The sequence below is a fragment of the Ochotona curzoniae genome, unplaced genomic scaffold (genome assembly GCF_017591425.1).
Source record: "Ochotona curzoniae isolate NIBS_2020 unplaced genomic scaffold, NIBS_Ocur_1.0 contig_3819, whole genome shotgun sequence".
Classification (NCBI taxonomy): domain Eukaryota; kingdom Metazoa; phylum Chordata; class Mammalia; order Lagomorpha; family Ochotonidae; genus Ochotona; species Ochotona curzoniae.
The window spans coordinates 35935986-35950422 of NW_024466004.1; the positions used below are offsets into that span (position 1 = coordinate 35935986).

Below are 14437 nucleotides of genomic sequence, written 5' to 3' on the forward strand. Positions count from 1 at the left end.
CTTTGTAGTGCCCATAATGCCCCTAGTTATCGAGCCTGTGTCCAGCTGCTCAGCAGTCTGAGTGGGTATCAATATACACGGAGAGCTTGGAAAAAAGAAGCATTTGACCTCTTTATGGACCCAAGTTTCTTTCAAATGGATGCTTCCTGTGTTAATCAGTAAGTTTTCCTCTTTCATTTGACATAATATATCTCAGTCTGCTTAGGTCAGCTGCTGTTCTTTAGAGTAGATCACTGTTTCTTACCAGTGACCACTGCACAAAATTTTAATTTCATGTAATGTCCCTTTTTCAGTTGGAGAGCAATTATGGACAATCTGATGACACATGATAAGACAACATTTAGAGATTTGATGAGTGAGTATTGGTGGAATGATAATCCAAGCAATAGCTTACCCCTTTATGTGATTCATTCTCATTTTTTAAAGATTTTTTTATTTGAAAGCCAAAGGTAAAGAGAAAGGAAGAGACAAAAAGAGTGTTGTCCATCTGCTGTTTTGCCTGCAAATGGTCACAACCGCTAGGGAGGGCTGCACAGCACTGGGCTGGGCTAGGCTGAAGCCAGGAACCAGGAGCATCATCTGGGTCTTCTATGTTGGCAAGGAAGTCTTCCCTGTGTGCCTCCTTTCCCAGGCACATTGGCAGGGAGCTGGATGGGAAGTGGAGCAACTAATGCCTATATGGGATGTTGGCATCACAGGCTGTTGCTTTACATAGCATGCCATAGCACCAGCCCCATTCTATTTACTTTGCTGTTTTCCGGAAACTGCTGAATTAGCTTCTGTCAGGTTATCCTTAGTGTACTGTGAAAATAGAGTGTTGAAAGTTACAGAGGGCAGCTTTAGTCATCAATAACAGCTAGTGGAAGGAATAGTCCATGTCTAATTTGGCTCTAAATTGTTTTCAAACACACAGCATAATACCTGCGACATAATCATCACTGAATTGATGACTGACAGATCATCAGGCAGAGAAAGGCTTTACTCAGTTGGATCCAAACTATTATACAAGCTGCTGTGTATCTCTGGGCATTTGTTTATCTGCCCTGGTGAAAGGAAGGAGCCAAGAAGATTAAAATCAACCTCTATTCCCTTGATACTTGATATTTTATTGGAAAAAACAAAAGGGGTTTTCTTAATTTTGTAACAATTTCTTTGCAAGACAGAGAGAGCAAATGAGAGAGAGGGAGAGAAAATAAGAAAAAGAAATCTTGCCATCAGTCCCCTGATGGCCAGAATGGCTGGAGCAGGGCAGGTCTGAAGCCAGGAGCCAAGAATTTCCTCTTAGGTACCCAAGTGGGCTCAAGGGTCTAAGCGCGTAATCCATTCTCTGCAACTTTCCCAAGTTTATTAACAGAGTGCTGGGTCTGAAGTCAAGAACCTTGGGCTGGAACCAGCACCCATATGAGATATGGGCATTGCAGATAGCATCTTTACCCACTAGGCCACAGCACTACCTCCAAGTTTCTTAAATTTTAAAGTTTCAGAATTACTAAACTTAAATGAACTTAACAGTGAAGTTAGGTGAAATCTTTGGCTGTTGTATTCTCATTGGGGAAAAAGACAGTATATTTTCTGTCATCTTCACATGTTTTTTCAGGTTTGGATTTCTTCACCAAATATTTCTTGAAAGATAACAATGGACCTGGTATAATAATAACTTTAATCAAGTTTTAAAAATTATTTCAGCAAGGAAGAAATAAAGGGAATAAAATAAGTATGTGTGTGATAGATTTTAAATATTAGCCAAAAAGCTTATACTTCCTATGGAACTAAAGCTGCCATGAAAAGACCTAGGAACAGAATAGTCACTGGGAAGGAAACAAATTACAAAAGTCTTTGTTGGGAGCAAATTCAGTAAGTTTATCTAATAACAGAAAAATACAGTATGACTGTGGCAGTGTGAACTACAGTTGAGGAACGAGTCAAGAGGGAAAAAAAGGTAAAAAGGTCAAGGCCATGTTTGAAATTATTTTTTTAAGTAATATGAAGAATCTGTGCTAATAACATAAAATATCTCAGGGCTTTACATGTTGTTAGTGATTTTTGCCTTCTGAAATCCATAGGTTTTAAATTTTCCTATCTCAGCATCATAGTTCCTACCACTTGCTCTACTGGCATGCAAATCTAGCATGCTGGTCTGTCTCCCATCCGTCTCTACCAGAGAACAGTTCCAAATCCTCTGTCCCAACGACCTCACATGTAGGGTGTTATAGGACACTGACCCATTTTAAAAGGATTTCTTCATTCATTCATTTAAAAAGCAAAGAGGCAGCACCAGATCTCTCATCCACGCACTGGTTTACTACCCAAATGTCTTCAGCAGCTGAGACTGGGCCAGGCTGAAGCCATGAGTTTGGAATTCAATCCACATCTCTCATGTGAGACCCAATCTTCTGACCGATCAGCTGCAGCATCACAGGTTGCACATCAGTCAGAAGGTGGAATCAGAAGTATAGGAGTACAGAAGAACTGTGATCCAGACAATCCATGTGAGATGTACGTGTTCCAAGTGACTTCTTAATTGCAATGCCAAATGCCAGCCCTGTAAGCCATTTTTTAAAGCACAACAGAATAATGTTTTTACTGACTAGATGACTATCACAGCCTCTCCCTTATTTTCTTTTTCCAGCTCGTGTAGCTGTGGCTCAAAGCAGTTCACTTAATCTCTTTGCAAACAGAGATGTGGAGCTAGAACAGAGAGCTATGCTTCTCAAAAGATTAGCATTTGCTATTTTTAGCAGTGAAGTTGACCAGTACCAGAAGTATCTTCCAGATATACAAGGTAAATATTGAAAACTAGTTGTTTTTTTTTTCAATTTTTCTAATGAAATTACAAGATAACTTTATTTTGATGCCAAAAACTTAAAATGAAGTTGATCCTTCACCAACCACTGTTAGCATCAAAAGTACTGGACTAGGTTGTGCAATTTTATTTGATAATGACTGAAATATTTGGTTATTAAAAATATACTGCTTTTCTTTCAGAGAGATTGGTTGAGAGTCTCCGTTTGCCCCAGGTGCCAACTCTTCACTCTCAAGTGTTCCTGTTTTTCAGAGTGTTACTTTTAAGAATGTCTCCACAGCATCTTACCTCACTCTGGCCTACTATGATCACAGAACTTGTGAGTTTATTTTAATTCGTTCAGGTTATAAATCTAAATTATATGCAAATGTCATTCTTTTCCTTGTACTGACTGTTTGGAAAACTAATCTTGAAAGAGCTTAAACTAATTACTGACAGTTTCTATAGTTCAAAATAGTGAAACCAATCAAATTCTATCTCCATACAGGTTGAACTTTCAAATATACAATGTAAGTGGCAACTTCTTGTGAATCATCTGATCTGATTCCATGTGTTGGCTCTTTTAAGCCACATTTTTTTACTTGGTCATGGGCAACAGGCCAGTTCCCATCTGTAACATACCTCTCATGAAGACTTAACTATATTTAAGACTTAACTATATTTAAGAAGAAGAAGAAGACTTAACTATATTTAAATTGAGTGACATAAGGCGTAAATTTGATCTTTAGATATAATACTTGAAGTTAAACTTGCTTCAGGGGCAGGCATTGAGGTCAGTGTGTTAAATATGGTGATTAAGATATCTCCTTCCCATATCTGAATGCCTGGGTGCAGTTCCCAGCCCTTGACTCTGGCTTCCGGGTAATGCAGACCCAAGGAGGCAATAGCTGATGGATGAGGTAATTGGGTTCCTACCACCTCTGCGGGGGAACCGGATTGGGTGGCTGGCCCTCAGCTTAGACCACTGCCTGCTATTTCTGGCATTTGTGGAGTGCCTCTAGCTCACAAGTTCTTTTCCCTCTCTTTCTCCATCCCCCTTTCCTCCTCCCTCTCTTTATTGGAAACAAGAACGAAAACTTTCCCAAGTCCCACCCGCTTTGACCTCTTCTTTCCCAAACCATCCCCAGTTATTTGTTTGGGAATGTTTACAGAATTGTGAAAGGAAAATGAATAAAGAATAGGATAGGTATTTCTATTTTGGAAAACCCAGCTTTATAATTTCTCCAGGAAGAATTTTGCTTTAAAATTCCGTTAACTTTTTTATCCTGATGACAAGAAAATCCTGTCTTCAGCTGATTTGATTCTGCCAAATGATCAGCAAAGCTCTGTGCTGCTAAATTTGCACTTTTGTTTTCAGGAACTATGTATAATTTAAAGGGTCCTAAAATCTGTTTTTACATTGATGAAAATACAGCCTAAAGCTAACATGAAAGCATTAAATAACAGTTTAAATAAGCGCAACATTTATTTCCCGGTCTTCAGGTACAGGTATTTTTACTGATGGAGCAAGAACTTACTGCTGATGAAGATATTTCACGGTAATGAGATTCATTCCAATGTATTCCTCTCAGTTTTTAACAAAAATTATTGAGAATATCCCTTAGCATCTAATAGTGTATAGATATTATTTATCTGAATACTTCATATATTTAGCACATTGTCTAACTGATAAAGTGGTACAAAATTTCTTAAGCATTTAAAATAAATTAAGCTGTCAGTGTTCATGACCTTTGAGGGCTATACATAAATTTATTTTAACAACTATAGTATTTGCACAACATGCTCCATGCTGATTTTGGTAGATTGAATCTGGTCCCTGAAACATTATAATATAAGACAACCTGTTATGATAGTTTAAGCCTGTTATCAGGATAGATATATGCAGATCTTCCAGAATGGCCACAGCTTAACATGCTATAATTTGATTCTTTTGCAAGAGATAGTTTTATAAAAGTTATAGGTAATTTAGAAAATGAAAAATTCCCTTAAGACCATATGTCATAAATATATTCTTTTACATGCCAGATATTTTTTAAAAAATTCTGTACCAGTGACTGTTGTTATTATTACAGAAGACTTCCATTTTTGCAGAAGGAAATTGAGTAGTAATGAGATTTATTAGTTTTACATTATATATTTGAGTGTAGTTTTTGAAAACAAAATTTAGTTATGACCTTACTTACTAATTACTGGCACACTTGAATCGGGATGATCTTGAAAAGCTTTAGCTGGCACTATAAGAATCAACAGGCGCTCCATATTGGAAAACGGCTGCAGTGCTAACATGCTGTCTGCTGTCCGCAGGGCTTCCGGCCCCTCTGTGGCTGGCCTGGAGACCACCTACACTGGGGGCAATGGCTTTTCTACTTCCTACAACAGCCAGCGCTGGCTCAACCTCTATCTCTCTGCTTGCAAATTTTTGGATTTGGCTCTGGCATTACCCTCTGAAAATCTTCCTCAGTTCCAAATGTAAGTAAAATGTTGAGTTAATATTTTTTTAATTTATTTTATGTGGTCAGTGAGATCTAAGACTATTTAATTATTTGTGCATGTTGAAACATTCATAATTGTTACTAAAAATGTAATTCTTTTGACAAGAAACAGGTTAGCACACCTATTGCACATTGTTGGTGTGGATACATTAACAAGCTGTTTCAGTGAAAATACTGAGTGCCCTCACAGCTTTAAGTGAAGGAAGATGGCATTGGAAATATGATGGGTATTATGTCAGTACTTATATGGGTTGCTTTCAGCACACATGGCAGAGACCCTTCCTAGTTTGAGGAGGCAATCCTTCCAAATTCTATGAAGTCAACATGGACTTACTACCAAAGCCAGATAGAGACACAACAGAGAAAGAGAACTACAGACAGATACCTTTGATAAACACAGATGCAAAAAATCCTCAACAAAATGTTACTAACAGACTCCACATCAGATGTACCATTTACCCAGATCAGGCATGCAGGAATGGCATAACATACACAAGGATTTGGAAGAGCTCTATGAGGCAAACTACAAAATGTTAAAAAAAATAAATAGAAGATGTTAAAAGATGGAAAAATTTATTATGTCATGGATAAGTAGTATACAGGTTTAATGCAATCACAATTATCCCAAAAGCTTTCTTCACAGATCTAAAAAAATGATACAAAAATTCTTCTGAAAACACAGGTGACCACAGATAGCCAAAACTACTACAATTCCAGATCTTTTGTTTTTTTAAAGCTTTATTTATTTATTGGAAAGTCAGATATACAGAGAGGAGGAGAGACAGAGAGGAAGATCCTCTGTCCAATGATTCACTCCCCAAGTGAGCTCAACGGCCGATGCTATGCCGGTCTGAAGCCAGGCGCCAGGAACCTCCTCCAGGTCTCCCACATGGGTGCAGGGTCCCAAGGCTTTGGGCCATCCTTGACTGGTTTCCCAGGCCACAAGCAGGGAGCTGGATGGGAAGTGGAGCTGCCAGGATTAGAACCGGCGCCCATATGGGATACCAGGGCACGTTCAAGGTGAGGACTTTAGCCGCTAGGCCACGCCCCACAATTCCAGATCTTAAGACATATTACAGGGCAGTAGCAATCAAAACAGTCTGTACTGATGTGGAGGTACAATGCAACATACATTCCTCCTTCCAAACGAAGATGGACTCCCAGTGAAACTGGTGGAAATGTGTAGACGCTGGGATGCTGGACTGTCTGACATTGTACCAGCAGTGTTGGAGTACACTTAAATAAGAGACTGATGAAATTATGACTGCTTATGAAGGACTATACTATTGTAACAACAAAGGGAAAAGCTGTCGGGGTTGGGGTATTGAGGGGAATCCCAGTCTATACAAAATTATACGATAAAATTCAAAAATTTTAAATAAAAATATATAACAACAACAAAGAGTCTACTGAAACAGGAAAGTCAGGGGAACAGAATAGAAACCCCAGAAAAGAGCCCACATATGTACAGCCACCTAATCCTCAATAAGACAATGGAAAATAACCCAGGGGAAAGGCTGGTGTCAACAAATGTTTTTGGGACAATTGGATAGTCATGTGTAGAAGCAAGAAACAAGACCCCCCACATTCCACCATATACAAAGATCAAATCTAAATGGATAAAGGACCTAAGTCTATAACCAGATACCATTAAACTACTAGAAGAAAACATAGGAAGGCACTGTACATGATACAGGCATAGGCAAAGACTTCCTAGAAAACCCACCAGAAGCACAGGGAGGCAAAGCCAAAATAATTTGGCTCACATCAAACTAACAAGCTTCTGTGCAGCAAAGGAAACTGTCAACAAAGTGAATAGGCAGCCAGCAGAATGGGAGAAAATATTTGCACACTACATGGCTGATAGGGGACTAATATCAGGATTTACAAAGAGCTCCAGAGGGTCGGCGCTATGGCTCAGTGCTAAATCCTTGTCTTGCACACTACACGGTCCCTTATGGGTGCCGGTCTGTGTCCTGGCTGCTCTACTTCATCCAGCTCCCTGTTTGTGGCCTGGGAAAGCAGTCAAGGATGGCCCAAAGCCTTGGGACCCTGCACCCATGTGGGAGACCCAAAAGTTCCTGACTTCAGATTGGCTCAGCTCCATCAGTTATGGCCACTTGGAGAGTGAACCAGTGGATAGAGGGACTTTTTCTATCTCTCCTCCTCTCTATAAATCTGCCTTTCCAATAAAAATAAATGTTTTAAAAAAAACCTCCAGAAACACAGCAACAGCAAAACAAACCAGCTAAGAAATGGGTGAAGGAAGTGAGCAGATATTTTTCAAAAGAACAAAATCAAATTTGTATCAAATATATGGAAAATCTTTTTTAAAAAATTATAGGAGAAAAGAAGGTATTGTAATCAGTATTGTAGGCATGATCTCTATTTCAGAAGCTCAAAATATTACATAATTTTACTACATACAAAGTAAAAGGTATCTGTGTAACTTAAAGATAGCAGTGAATTGGGAAAACACTGTCAGTATACAAGGGTACTTTAGAATGTTAGTGGAAAAATGGAATTTTAAATCTGTTTCTTTTGGTTCAGTTTTTTTTTTTAATAATTTTGGTTTATCTGAAATCATTAAAGAAGTCTTTTATTTGCTCATTTACTTCCTGAGGTAGCCATGAAACCCACGGCTGGACCAGACAGCAACCAGAAACCAGGACCTCCCTCCTGATCTTGCTCATGGGCGGCAGTGTCCAAACACTTGGGTTATATTCTGCTGCTTTCCCAGACCATCTGCAGGGAGGTGGAACAGAAGTGGGAAAGCCAGGGCATGAACCGACGCCCCATGGGATGACAGTGCCACAGGTGGCAGCTTTACTTACTATGCCAAAACAGCACACAAAAATTCTTTTTTTTAGACATACATTCATTTTCCACGAATTCTTTGAAAACCTAGTGAATGATAAAAGTCTAACATGCTTACTATATAAAAATGAATACCTTGTTAGAAAAAAATGAAACAAAAAGCAATAATTGATAGTTTGTATAATAAAGAAGAAATGCTTCTAAACGGTAAGGTGCTGATCTGAACTCACAAGAGAAATACCAATTAAAATGATTACTAAATGTCAGCATGGCAAAGAAGTGAGAGCTTTTTTTTTTACTTTTATCCCTAACAACAAAAGCATTCATATTCTCTTCTTTTGCTTTCCAAAGACAAAAACAAGGTACAGACGTTTGGCCCAGCAGTTCAGATGCCTTTGAGATGCCCACATTCCAGGTGGCAAGGCCTACATGGGTATCTACCCGTCTTCAGCTCTGCCTCTGTTTCCAGCTTCTGCTTGTGGACACCCTGAGAGGCAGAGAATGGCTTCAATAACTGGGTCCCTGCCATTCATGTGGGAGACCTGAGTGAAGCTTGGCACTCCTGGCTCTGGGCTGGTCATGTCCCAGCTTTTCCAGCATTTGGGAAGTGAATCTACTGGAAGATACCTGTGTCTCTACCTTTCAAGTAAATAAAAAATGTTTAAAAAGATAAAAATTGGGCCCGGCGCGGTGGCGCAAGTGGTTAAGTCCTCGCCTTGCACGCCCGGGATCCCATATGGGCGCCGGTTCTAATCCCGGCAGCCCCGCTTCCCTTCCAGCTCCCTGCCTGTGGCCTGGGAAGGCAGTCGAGGACGGCCCAAGCTTTGGGACCCTGCACCTGCGTGAGAGACCTGGAAGAGGCTCCTGGCTTCGGATCGGCATAGTATCGACCCGTTGCGGCTCACTTGGGGAGTGAATCATCGGACGGAAGATCTTCCTCTCTGTATCTCCTCTCTGTATATCCGCCTTTCCAATAAAAAATAATAAAAATAAAAAAAAAAATCTTTAAAAAGATAAAAATTAAGCACAAGGGAACTGCGAAGGAAGCCCTGCTTTTTTAAACTTTAATTTTTTCTCATTTCTTGGCCTCACATTTGTATACCCAGGGGACACTTATCCAATTGGGAAATAAAATCTTTGTTAGATCGGAATGTTATGACATAATAAGAAAAAACAAAGGCAATTTTCCTTTTAAGAAGTTTTAGCCTATTAGTTAATGTGGAAGAGTGGCGCACCTGACATTTGAACCTGGTGAGGCGATAATTTTTCTGCATTACATATCTTCATCTTACGTGACACAAAACCTTCCTATTGTTGCTATCCTACACATAGGTACCGTTGGGCCTTTATTCCAGAGGCTTCCGATGACTCTGGTTTGGAAGTCAGAAGGCAAGGCATACATCAACGAGAATTTAAACCTTACGTGGTACGACTAGCAAAACTCCTTCGGAAAAGAGCAAAGGTATTGTGCATTTTTTTTATTCATTTTTGCTTTGCTAATTAAATGTTGCTTTAATGAGGCATTTATTAAATAGTTCCTGGGAAACAGAGGTGATTACCATATTAAGCTTGTCTCTAGAATTAAATGTCCATGAGCCTAATAGTACTATTTTTAAAAGTACATTGTAAAAAAAATACATTGTAGTTTTTTAAAATATATTGGTTATCATATTAAAATTCTAAACAGAAGAAAATGGGAAGCTTTTGTGCACTAATAATAAACATACTTTAAAATATTTCCCCCTCACAAAAAAGAACGTTAGAACTTTGCATGTAATTACTTAACACTCTCGTCCTAAACAATTTTCACATCAAAAACTTGAGAATTTGTATGTCCACAATGTTCAGTGCTGCAATGAGAAGCAAAATCTGAGTTGATTGAAAAGTGTGAAGGGATGTCATGTTTATTCCACTAGAACTCATCTGAAGGTAAGGAAAAAAATATATTTAAACATTTTTTAAATGGACTCATTTGTTCAAAAGTGGGTAGACTTCGATTAGAAAAATGAAGAGAATAATCATTAACATTTAGCTTACCCATGTGAAGTAAAATGTATACGTTAAAAATTTCTTTTCTACATTGGTGGTTTCCCCTGTTTAAATCATGAACTACACTGAGATCCAACCTGGTACAGCGTGGGGGTGGTGGGTGGCGAACGTCCAGCCTGCAGGCTTCTCTGGCCCTGAAAATTCGGGTCTGGCCCTGCCAAGGCAACTGCAGGTGGGACTTGAAATTCAGTGAATCTATAGCAAACTAATTTTTAAGCTGATAATTTTGGATGGCCCATGATTGATGTGGTAAGCACCCATATGGCCCATGGCAGAAAAAAGGTTCCCCACCATAGCTGTACAGTTATGTAACAGAACCTAATTTTCTCTTTAAACTTGCCCTTTTCCATGAGATTGTTTTTCTTTAGTTTCCATTGTTGATTCTCTTATGTCCCATTTAAATAAATTTCAAGACCTGTCCTGTACACCAAGATTTGAAAGCATTGCTGGAAGTATTAAACTTTATTAGGAAGGTTGTAAAAGTCTTCATTATTATTATAAAGATCTTTATTAGCAAGGTAGTAAAGTGACTCAAAAATACAAAGCATCTAATTAGAGAAATTTCTCAAGGAAAAAGTAGGAATTTTTTGTAGTTTAAGCATCAAATAAATAAAATACAGATAAAATTTGTAAAATATATCACATCTTAATAGTATTCAGTATGCATCAGGCTGTTACTGGAGGTTTTCACCAGAGAACAGGACATTAAAGAAACTGGTGTGCATATCATGATCCCTTTGTTGCTTGTTGTCATTTTTTTTTTTTCATTTGAAAGTTTAAAAAACATTGTACAGTCTGAGGCTCTGTTTTGTGAGGCCTTGTTTGCAGTATTTGTGTTGAATGCCTTACAACTTTTCAGTCTCCTGGAGTATCCTAACAAGCAATTACACTTAAGCTGAATTTCACCAACGTGTTTATACATGAAATGGATAAAATTCATTGAAGACATGAGAAGTTCAGAGTCTCAGTTGCTGCTTTAGGGGTGACAAAAATGGACAGATAAGGATGAAGTTTAGAGGTCAGGCTAGGACTTGAATGCTCTCACTTTGACATCCCAGAACCTGAATTGACAATCACAACAAAGCCAAATCAGTGTGAATATATAACTTCCCATGCACATGCCATTTTGCACTGCATCTCGTTAGGAACAACAAGTTTTATAAGACCCTTGCTTATCCAGAGGATAAATAATGACAGCCTTTGGCCCAAAACTTGTCCCACATAGTAAGACAAGATTTTTATTTGAAAACTTCTTCCCATTGAAATCACTTTAAGCAAGGTCTTCATGGCCAAGCATACTTTTACTGCAACAAAGGTTGTGAGTCCTCTTCCCTTCCGCAGGACAAGGAGGACTTTGAGACAGTGGTTTTGGAGGGACTGGAGATGGCCAAGCATCAGGTGAGGGTGGCTGTTTGAAGCTTGTGATATGGCAGTTAAAGCTGCCACTTCTGGACCAAATATTGAGATACACACCCAGGTTTTAATTTCAACAAGCCCAAAAGAGGTTAACAGGAAGGAACTCTCTTCAAGTGTAGACTGGTGAAGTCAAAGGAGAGAGAATTTTTGTGAAAACTTAACATTGAAGGAGAAGTATTGTGGTTAATGACCAGGAATACTGAGGTGCACGCTTCTTGATCATGTGCTTAGCCAAAGTACCTCACTTAAAGGCATATCTTGATAAGACTGTAAATAAAAGATTGTGCCATAGTTCTTACAATTGGAGATGAACTATTAAAAGAATTCAAACATATCATTTTCTGCCAGCAGAAATTAATTTCTGTATATATTTTTTTTTATTACCATTGAAGTGTGGTTTGATTTGAGGACCTAGAAGTACAGTGATCAGCCAGGACTTTGGCAGTGGTAGTCAGTGATGTGACAGAGCAAGTCTGTGTCATAACAGAAAGGAAAATGCTTTTGTAACTCCAGTAGCCTAAATCAGAAGTTACAGAATTTCTAAAAGCTAAATTGATAACTTTTTTTTTGCGATTTGGTTTGTTTTTCTGCTTCTGATAAATATCTCGGTGATCCTATTTGCTCAGCAGTCTTCCATTAAAACTTACTCATAGCTTACTTTAAAATAAGCAAACCAACCTTTAGAGCACAAAGTAAATTGCACTTTGATTCCCCTAGGAAACTGCAATGACAAAACGTTAAGTGGGCAAGTGTTTGGCCTAGCAGTGAGAACACCAGCTGGGTGACTGTACCCCCTGTGAGAGTTTCTGGGTTTGAGTCCCAGCTATTCCAACTTACTGCTCAGGTTCCTACCTTTCATCTGGGGGGTTCAGATGTTGAGTTCTGGGTTACTAGCTGTGACCTATGCTTGCCCTCAGCATTGCAGGCATTTGGGGAGTGAACTAGCACAGTGAAAGTTTATCAGCAAACTCGTTAGTGAATAACCAGTGAGTGACTGATGATAATTGTACTTCCTAGGTCTCATCTTTTTAATCTTGTTTTATTTTGTCATACATCCATTCAATCATACGTTGTTGTAGCTGGCTTTTGTAAGCTAGCTTCTTAATACATAAAAAAAAATGTGGGGCCTGGCACGGTGGCGCAAGTGGTTAAGTCCTCGCCTTGCACGCCTGGGATCCCATATGGGCGCCGGTTCTATCCCGGCGGCCCCGCTTCTCTTCCAGCTCCCTGTCTGTGGCCCGGGAAAGCAGTCGAGGACGGCCCAAAGCATTGGGACCCTGCACCCGCATGTGAGACCCGGAAGAGGCTCCTGGCTTTGGATCGGCATAGCATGGGCCGTTGAGCTCACTTGGTGAGTGAATCATCGGATGGAAGATCTTCCTCTCTGTCTCTCCTCTCTGTATATCCGCCTTTCCAATAAAAACATAATAAAAATAAATCTTTTAAAAAAATGTGAAAACTGTCAAACAATTTAAGATTTATTTTTATTGGAAAGGCGGATATACAGAGAGGAGGAGAGACAGAGACGAAGCTCTGTACGTTGGTTCACTCCCCAAGCAGCTGCAACAGCTGGACCTGAGCCAATCTGAAGCCAGGAGCCAGGATCTTCTTCCAGGTCTCCCACATGGGTACAGGGTCCCAAGACGCCCATATGGGATACGGACGCGTTCAAGGCGAGGACATTAACTGCTACGCTATCATGCTGGGCCCTCACATATATTTTCTACTGTAATACAGAGATTAGACTTTCCTGCTTTGTAAGTGTGGAATCACTGTACCCTGCCAAGGATGCATAGAAGGTAAATAGCAGAGGCAAAACCAACCTGAGACTTTGACTTTAGGCCTGGCTTTTTTTCCCTGGTCATTTAGAACAGGCCAGGAGGCAGCAGTGTCTCCTTCCTCTGTGCTGCAGAATGGATAGTCACTACTTACTCTCGAACCTCCTCCCCCCACCGTGTGACAAACTTAAGGCACCTGATTAAAAGGGAAGTAAGTATTTAACCAGTGGTAAATGTAAAAACTCTTGGTCCCTATCTCATTTTCTTCTGTACTCATGTTACAAACTGGTTGCATTCTGGTTGGAAAACACTACTCCAGTTAGACCACTCCATATAAAATTAAGTGGCACTAAAAGACCTCTAAAGCAAGAGGTTTTAATATAGTGTGGAAAGTTTTCATTTGTATTTGTTTCTTAATTCTATTGATGTTTACATCCTTTTAAGGTCTCCTAACATTCTGTCTCATTTGTCAGCAATAATTGCCTTTTTGTTTTTTGCAGAAAAACCCAGAGGAAGACAACTCAGGGAGAACGTTGGGTTGGGAGCCGGGGCACTTGCTGCTCAGCATCTGCACCGTGCGCAGCATGGAGCAGCTCCTGCCGTTCTTCAATGTCCTCAGCCAGGTCTTCAACAGCAAAGTCACAAGCCGACGCGGAGGACACTCAGGGAGCCCTGTCCTCTACTCAAACACCTTCCCGAATAAGGACATGAAACTGGAGAACCACAAACCATCCTCCAGCAAAGCCAGGCAAAAAATAGAAGAGATGGTAGAAAAGGATTTTCTGGAAGGAGTGATAAAAACTTGAGCATCGCAAGTGGTTCCATTTAACTTAAATGTAATTACTGAAACACTACTGAGTTGTATAGTTTTGGGTTTTTTTTTTTTGTATGTAACACTTCAGATTGTATTTAATTTAAATATTTGTAAATAAGAGCAAATGTCTGAATATGGCCTGAATCAAGTATAAATAGTGCTGGCTCATACTGATTATGATGCCTGAGAGAGCTATATATACGTATGATTCATTGTTTTACTGTCCTGAGTTGTCGTAAACTTGCAAAATATACACTGCACATTTTTC

The 14437-nt window shown here is 39.5% G+C and overlaps 1 protein-coding gene across 1 annotated transcript in view; it reads left to right on the top strand.

The window, feature by feature from the left end:
* The window catches only part of DOP1A (DOP1 leucine zipper like protein A), a 103620-nt gene extending 89184 nt beyond the window's left edge, over positions 1-14436 (top strand). The window contains exons 31-39 of the mRNA XM_040983684.1: positions 9-158; positions 294-355; positions 2630-2782; positions 2986-3122; positions 4286-4341; positions 5108-5272; positions 9445-9574; positions 11503-11559; positions 13856-14436. Of these exons, the coding sequence (XP_040839618.1) occupies positions 9-158; positions 294-355; positions 2630-2782; positions 2986-3122; positions 4286-4341; positions 5108-5272; positions 9445-9574; positions 11503-11559; positions 13856-14161 (1216 nt within the window). The 3' untranslated portion in view covers positions 14162-14436. The remainder of the gene's footprint in view (positions 1-8; positions 159-293; positions 356-2629; positions 2783-2985; positions 3123-4285; positions 4342-5107; positions 5273-9444; positions 9575-11502; positions 11560-13855) is intronic.
* Position 14437: the final 1 nt, after the last annotated feature.